Source organism: Euprymna scolopes, chromosome 43 (assembly GCF_053919585.1).
Source record: "Euprymna scolopes isolate OS-2025 chromosome 43, ASM5391958v1, whole genome shotgun sequence".
Lineage (NCBI taxonomy): Eukaryota > Metazoa > Mollusca > Cephalopoda > Sepiida > Sepiolidae > Euprymna > Euprymna scolopes.
The window spans coordinates 63,794,537-63,803,191 of NC_136524.1; the positions used below are offsets into that span (position 1 = coordinate 63,794,537).

General features: G+C 33.3%; 1 protein-coding gene across 3 annotated transcripts in view; it reads right to left on the reverse strand.

Annotated features, from left to right (window-relative positions):
- Window positions 1–5,058: 5,058 nt before the first annotated feature.
- LOC145268373 (DCN1-like protein 4) overlaps window positions 5,059–8,655 on the reverse strand; it is a 109,085-nt gene continuing 105,488 nt past the window's right edge. For all 3 annotated transcript variants that reach the window (XM_080123924.1, XM_080123925.1, XM_080123923.1), the window contains exon 9: window positions 5,059–5,307. In XM_080123924.1, coding sequence (XP_079980050.1) covers window positions 5,246–5,307 — 62 coding nt within the window. In that variant the 3' untranslated portion in view covers window positions 5,059–5,245. The remainder of the gene's footprint in view (window positions 5,308–8,655) is intronic.

Here is an 8,655-nt window from a genome sequence, read left to right on the forward strand (position 1 = left end):
AAGTTACTTCATATAAATAGCTAACAAGAACAAAAGACGATTATTGCAAAGAGGGGAAATGCCTTCAAAAGACCAAGGCAATATGTGGGAAGAAAACAGTTAGCAGGAAGAGTTCCACAACCTTGCAAAGAACCTATTGGAATAGGAAGCTGCATTAGAATGAGGTATTAAAACAGCGAATCATTAGACTAACATGTCAAACGAGCTAGAACAAAGGAAGCAGGGAATATATCGGATAATTCTGCCATAGCATTTTAAGTCAAAAGGTGAAATAAAGCAGTCTTTTGTGATTTAGTATAACAAATATAAAAAAAATTGGATGAAAATGATTCTGTAGATACATTATAATTATTACATAAATAACAAGTGAAAAAAATTTACTTTGAAAATGAGGACATTTTGTTCCATCTAACATAAGGGTTTTTCTTTCTCAGTTCTAGAGAGGAAGGCATTAATAGATCCTTGTAAAAATAAATTAACTTTAGCTCATTTAATAAAATAAAAAGCTTTAAATTGTCTCTATTTACTTGCCTCTCAATGAGGGCAAAGTTAGACATGTAGTATCAAGCTCCTCAAAAAAAAAAGGGTCTTCCTGAATGGGACAAAAAGAAATCGCCCCAGTCAATCTAGAAGGACTTATTTTATTGAAGGCAGAATAGATAGTACACTTTGAATTATTTGCAAAAATATAAAAATACATTTTTATAAATTAGGCTCAAGGCTACCAAAAAGTATTGGGAATGAATGGTAATTCTCCGTCCATCCTATTCTTACCTAGAATCATTGTAGCCACCATAATACCACATTTACTTAAGGAGGGGCGGGCATCCAATTTAAATTTGTTCAATTGTTAAGGTCACTCACGGATAAGGGTTAATGAGTGAACGGTGGTCACTGAAACTGTAGTAATCGTTAGTGGTGGAAATTGGGTATAATTTGATTATTTAAGGGGATGGCTCAACAAGAACTTGTTTACATTGGACTTGAGATGACCATATTATAGTCAGCTGGGAAATAGTGTGAGATAGCAAAAAATTTGACAATATTAGAAGGCACCATTTGACAGCAACGTTTGTCAATGAGAAAGCTGTGTTCAAAATGGGTGCCGCGTTTGTTCATAGTTGATCAAAACAAGATTCAAAGTATTGTTCGCAATTGTTTCAATACAGCAAAGACAGAATTTTTGTATTAATGTGACAATGGATAAAACACGGATCCACCACTTTGTTTCTTTTCCTTTTTGCATGCCTTTGATGCATGTGGTCCTACAAAATGTCCGTTTCTTTTTTTAGTCTTGTTATTGTTGTATTCTGCAAAATCTTTCAAGCTGCACCGATTGAGCGGTAAAAGGCAGACAAGACAGGGTTGTATCGTGTTGTCCTCCTCTCCACATTCGCAGATAATCGAGTCAGTTTTGTAGCCCCATCTGATCATAGCAACTTTTTATCTTCCCATTCCTGTAGTTGAGTGTTTTCCACTTGAGGCAGAATGCTTCTGAACCGGGAGGCAAGACCTCAGAATAGGAGATTCTCATGTCAGTAGGGTAGAGGGGAAGCATTTTCTAGCAGCCTGGTTCACATCTGTAGTCTGGTCTTTCCTGAGAAGTTGTTATTAGAGGTCTGATATAACTGAAGAAGGTTCTTCTTGAATTCAGTCGTTTGCCCGTTGGTTCACATCTAGGAAAGAGATGCTGTTGATAATTGATGGCTATATTTTTTATATAGCAGTTAGAAATGTTTGAAATGAATGAATAAACAATAGAAAGTTGGATTCCAGTAACCTGATCTTTATTCATTTTTTAAAATATTTAAATATTGATGGGCCATTTTGTAAACACATAAACAATTAAAATAAAAAGTTATAAGTTTTGGATTTTCAATTCATCAAAAAGAGAGTCTCAAAGCATTATAAAATAAACAACAAAAGATAGCACATAATTAAAGCAGAAAATTAAAGCAGAGTGAAAAAGTACATGGTAGTGGTCCTCATTCAATCCCGAGCAACATCGGGTCTCCCTGCTACTTTTTAATAAAATAGAAAAATTTTTATAGATAAATCAATTTTGTGATTTGACTCATGTTTCAATCTTATTTTCTACGTATCTAATATATAAAATTATCTTGTCAGATCTTCAAATTCAGACTTTGTTAGTAATCATCGTCATCATATTCGAGTATAATGTCTGTTTTATGTGTTGGATAGCCTCAGAAACTGACTTCCAAACTATTCTATCTTTGGTAGGTATTTATTTATCTCTTAAGTCCATTTTTATCACTCCTTCCCATGTTTTCTTTGACTTTTCTCTGTGAACTGCACCGGCTACCTCAACTGTTCTATATCTACTAACCTAAGAACTCTAAGCCAGGCTTCCACTTTTACAACTTATCAAGGCCAAAAAGCCACTTGAGAAGTGTTAATGATATTGTCAGTTGAATAATTAACAAAATAATATTAGTATCTGTCTGATATATCAATATTGATTCAGACTAGCCTATTCTTTCATTTTCTTTCTTACATTTTCACATTTGTTTGTTTCTTTGCTGTATGATATCCACCTTAGATGTTAAGGAAATATTAAATTCACAGGCGATCCCCAATTGCCTGTATATTACATTTTCGTTAGGAAGCAACAAAGCAAAACTCCCAGAATTTTAATTCTTAAGTCCCCTTTAGAATTAAACATTTTCTAAAATAAAAATCATGTAATAGATTGTAAAAATCAAATGTTCCTAGCTTATAGTATAGAAAATGAAAATTCTTCAATATTAAAATGCATGCACAATGATGGCAGGTGAAGCACTCCTTAGCTTTCGTAGGTCTCTTAGGAAAAAATGTTGGTCTCCATCACCACAGTGAGTTGGTGCTGTGAAAAGCTTCCAACGTAAAGAAAATTGGGGAAATAAAACTTCTAAGATAATCTGATAAGGTTAGAAGTCAATTTTCCAAAAACCGTCCAACACGTGTCAGCATGTTAAACTGATCATGATCATGATGCACAAAGATATTTATTTTGCAACACTTTAAAACAAACAAACAAAAAAAAATCAATCTATTCTGCCTAAGAAATTATTTAGAGTAGTTAGATTTTTCCTTCCTTACTAACTATTCTTCAACAGTCAAATTGAGGAAAATAAGTCATTACATAGTTACGTCCCCTTAAACGAAATGCCTGCCAAGATGTCGGTAATCAAACCTTATCCATTTCGTCCATCAATCCGATAATCTCATTAATTCTTAGCTTTGAGTGGACTTCTGTCTTGATAAGTGCTAGCACATTAATATAAAAAAGTTCATGTAATGAGTTGCTTCTATTAACTTCTGCAAAATTTCTGGGGGGGGGGGGTTCATATAGGAAAGTCAGTTTTTTCATTTAGATTTGGGTAATGTCAGATAGGTACAGCTAGTTATATTTTCAGAATTTTGGATTTGCTAAAAAATTCTTTTAAATTAATTTAACAAAATCACAGTAATAAAAAAAAAAAGTTAAATTGAAAAGTTCACAATTGATTTTTCAATTAAATAAAGAACAAAATCATGGGCAAATCACACAAAAAATAGTTCAGAGTTTTATTTATCAGAAAGCAGTTAAAGCCTGAGAGGGAAGAAGTAGAGCCTTGCTTCAGCCAACCAACAACAAAGCCGCTATTGGACTGATTTGTAGCATAATCCTATGATAACTGTACAAGTACCAAATTTATTAATGTCTTTCTATAATAGGTACATTTATTTACTCTATAAAAACTTTGTATCTTGTCTTACTGAAATGCTGCAACCTTATTTACTATCATGACAATTTCATCTATATATAAATATATAAAGACGCTATTCTATTAAATAATATGACAATGTGCTGAGGTCCTATGAGAGATTGAGGTGATTAGAGGTGCTAGTATACATTTGGAAGAGTGTACCGAGAAAATCCAGAATTATTATATCACAAGAGTTGAAAAAAGAAGATCAAGTTTGAAGAAAAGAACTGCGTTAACTACAGGCATGTAGAACGGAAACCCAGGCTATAAACTGAAGAAAGATCACCTAGGATTAGGTATTATCATGATTGATAAAAATAATAGCCAAAGAGAATTAAGTATGTGAGAACTGGTCACTACCTGAGGACTAAACTAAGATAGTCAATAAACAATCAAAATATGTACTGGCCATGACATAAAGATTAGATCTGGGTAATGCTGAGTGGAAAGTTTAACTATATATAAGCGTTGTGCAAAGCAAATTTAGGAATTTGGATACAGATAGTAGTAAATAGACTGAGTTGGGTGCTGTGAGACCCTCCTCCCCCCCCCCCCTCCTTCGACCCTGCCATTGCTATTGCTTTTCTTAAGCCTGGAAAGAATAGTATTTTCTCATCAGTAAGTTGTCACAAATTGCATGCAAAATCTGAGATGCTGCCCTTTTCAACCTCTGGAAAAAAAAAAAAACAAAAAAAAAAAAACAAGTTCATGTATATAAAGAGAATTATGGTATTTTAAACCAAGAACTTTGTTGTGCCAAAGAGTCATACAAACTGTCTGTTGATTTCACCACTTTGTTATTTTTTGTTATTTATGTGTCTGTTTTCTCTTAATTGGGGTGTTCCTTGGACAGCAGCGACCAATGTATTTTTACAAGACTAAATCACAATGTCAGGAGAGGTATTATCCGGTTAGTAATGATGAGAGATCATGTCGGCTTGACATTCCTACCATGGCCAACAACAATAAGTGTGAGAACATTACATTAACTAGCACCAAAGCTGTTAGTTGGAAATGATAGCAACCAAAGTGCTTCAGAGTGAATATGATAACAGCTGGTTGCTGGAAGAGAGAACAAGGCCACAATAAGAAAGCCCCCAAAATACACTTAGGAGTTCATTCTTTTACCATTTTTCTGGATTTATCCAATTTATTCTTACATTTAAAATTACAAGCAAATTATACAAAAAATATAAAACAGTTTATATTATACTTATAAAAAATGGAGGCTATAATCCTGTTAGAAATGTACAGAATTTAGAAGAAAAAAATGGTTCAATATTTTAAAAAATTAAAAAGCTTTGAAAACTTTTTCTATATTTATAGTTGTTTTAATATTTGGAAAAAAAAAACACCTTGTTAAAGTGATACATTTTGAATTGTCTTGAACGCGAGTTTAAACAGTCTCACAGGTTTTTGTTTTTCTTTACATAAATTTAATCACTTGTGTCAGAAAATTGCAGTAGTCAGGCATCTTTATAATATGATTGATTCCATCAACTACGAAAAGTATTTTGTTCTTTCAGCCATTCAACAAATTCATCCAACATAACAGGCCCTGGAAAAAAAAAAAGAAATTAATTTAATTTCACAATTTGGAGGCTAAATGCAAAAAGTTCAAAATGTGGAGGGGATTTGAATCATATCAACCACAATGAAATTTGATTTTAAAATCAAAAACCAAACATGTTTGAAGTAATTGAAATACTCATAAATGTCCAAGTGGTGAAGATTGAAGTTTTCATAATGACTGCTTCAGCAACATCTTGCATTGCTGGCAGGATGACTCTGCTCCAATTGCTGTTCTCTGCCAACACCTCAATCTAAAGTCTTTGGCATCTCTGTCCTGTTGCAGCAAAATCTACGATGATTTAGCCATGCTCATCGCCCAGCGGGAAAATTAATTTACAACATAAACCTCACAACCTCTCTGCTTGGGTGGCACAAATATATTGATGGACAACAGATGTTATGGTAGACTTGACTGAGCTCCGATGTCCACAAGTGGTAGCCCTTTAATGGTAGAATCATGATTAGTTAGTCACCTTTTGCAATGATCACGCTGCATGGGCTGCCATGATTCAGCATGTAGTGCAGAAGGAATTGACTCAATCTAACTAAGGTGAATACTAAGCAAAGCTGTTTGTTTTGTTTGTCTTGAAGATGACATAAACTCAAAATAAACCAAGTAAATCTAATGCAACCAACGTATTTTTTGTTTTTTTACTTTATGTATAACATTAAATATTTGATGATAACAATTTTTCAGATTATCCAGACGGTAGGTAACAACTGTATTTACCAAAACAGAAATGAAGAATGCAACATTCATTTGCTTCCAAATACAAAGTCTTGTGGTAGTCATGGTGGTATCCACTGAGAGTGTTTATACAAGAGAAACCTATTTTGCTGAATTGGTTGCGTCTATATGTATTTGACTTGAATAAGGAAAGAATTCCTAAAGTTCAAAGGAATGCATCAATGTTTTCTCTATAATAATATCTTTATTTAACTGGAACAAGAATACAGGAATGTAAACATTTGAATTGGGTTACTTGTTCGGCAGACATAAAAGGTAATATAATTCCAATGTGTCTTGATTTTATTCTTGCTCCTTATTACCATGATGATGATGAGGAGGGAAGAAAAAGAATGTCAGTCTATTTACATTGAATGTTTAACTTGATTTGTATTTACCCATGAAAAACAGTTGGGTAAACTTAGTAGTGAGCATGCACAGTGTTGTACTCATCGCTTGTGTATGAATACATTGATCAAACATCAATATAGATTACTGCACAAGCATCATCTAGAGCTACTGTCTCTGTGATACTATAGTCGACCCTTTATCTCCAAGTGCTAGAAAGCATGAGAGAAAAGATAAAGGAAATATAAAAAAAGAAAAAGAAGTAGGTTTATAGGGTAACAAAAAAAATAGGATTTACTAGTAGACAATGGATCGGAAGTTGTTCATTAACGCACACAATGGGAGAGGTGTGGCTAAGGTGCAGTTGCAATTAAAATGGGAACAAAAGAACCAAGGGAATGGTAAGTTAAATAGGCTTATCGGGGGTAAACAAAAGAAACTTGACATGGGATTGTTGGTAAGGACAATAACAAAAGGACCGAACAATGGATAGAGATATATTTAGTTTTATGGTGGTGGGGAGCGGTTTGCAGAGGGTAATGTTTTGCAACAGTCAATAAGTTTTTTACAACAGTACACTTGATGGGAGTTTAGTTGGACACTTAATGATAGTTGAGAGGTGGATGCAGTAGAACACACATTATGACTTGGAGCAGATTGGGAAATGAATTGATCAACTAACTGACTCCATTTTCTCACTGGGTAGGCATCAGGAAGAGCATCTGGACTATAAAAATTCGTTCTCAACTAAAGTAATGACTAATAAAGAAAATATGCTGCACTTCAGATTATTACTTGACCAAAGACAGATTAATCTATTACTAAAAAAACATTTAACACATGCCCGCAATAAAACATACATCAAACTGATTATGTTATGATGACGATGATGCCTGAAGGTGTATTTTTCAAGACAAAAATGAACTATGAATAAAAGAGCGTGTTGGAATCTGTTAATACACAAATTCTATAAAGATTTTCATTAGTCAAGTAAAACACCATTTTCCATACAGTGTAATATTGTCATAATTTTTTTTTATAGATATTACAACAATGCAATGTCTGCTAAAAACATTAGTTTTTATGTTAGACAAAGAAATTTCAAATAAAAATTTTAAAAAATAATGACACTTGAGCAGTCTTAGAATAATCACAAAATTTTTAAGTTAACACAAACTGAAGTTCCATGAATTCAGTCAGGTTTTTTTCATAACCTCTTCAGTTTTGCATTTTCAATCAGGATTGTTAACCATATTAAACAAGTCTGATAAGGTCTGTGAATGACATATACATATATGTTAATATCTTATTTAATAAATATATCAGTCTTACTTTTGTGATTTAGCACTCTGGTATCCCCACTCCAAAATTCTTTATCTCTCTCTCTCTCTCTCTCTCTCTCTCTCTCTCTCTCTCTCTCTCTCTCTCTCTCTCTCTCACACACACACACGAAAAGTTGAACATTTAAAGTAGTGATAATGTCATTTGATAGAAAAACATTGGATTTGGAAGAGGCATTACATCACCATGCGTTTTCTCAACTAGTCAGAGTTTTTATTGCTATTGATAATATTGTTAGACACATTTATTGCATAGGTTTATCTTTTTGACAATGGCCAGTCACTGTGCCATTAAAACATAGCAAGATTTTTAAATTTTCAAGCAATGACTAAGTATAAAGATATTAAGTGATGACTTTGTCCAGAACCCTTGCAAAAAATTCACAACAAACACTTGTATAGTTACAATCATTGTGAATAAATTTCTTGTCTTCCTAAAATTAAACGTAACTTTCTTTCCAAAAACTACCTGCCTGGGGGACACAATACCGCAAGACTGCTTCCTAGCTGATTACAACATGATAGTTTTCAAGTAAAATGAGTACTGAGGGTGTTATCTTACCATTCATTTAACAAAGCCATTAACCTTTATTCTTGATTGGCCTTTGGACTTTGATAAACGATGACTGGATCAATTAGATTTCAAGGATGCCCCCAACCACTTCCCAAATAAATCTTACTCTACAACCTTCTGATGAAAAATCAAACAAGGTGTTCTCATTTTTGTTTACAGATGCCACGTGCATTGAAAATCAAATGGTGTAAATCCAAAGTCAACCCTTTCATTTTGCTTATTTTCTGGGTTCTTTAAATCCTATATGAGACAAACAAGTCTATATCATTGGAAGTAGTAGTCACTACAGATGCAACATCAGAATTTTCCTCTACCAGATGACAAAGACTAAATTTATCTAAGTAG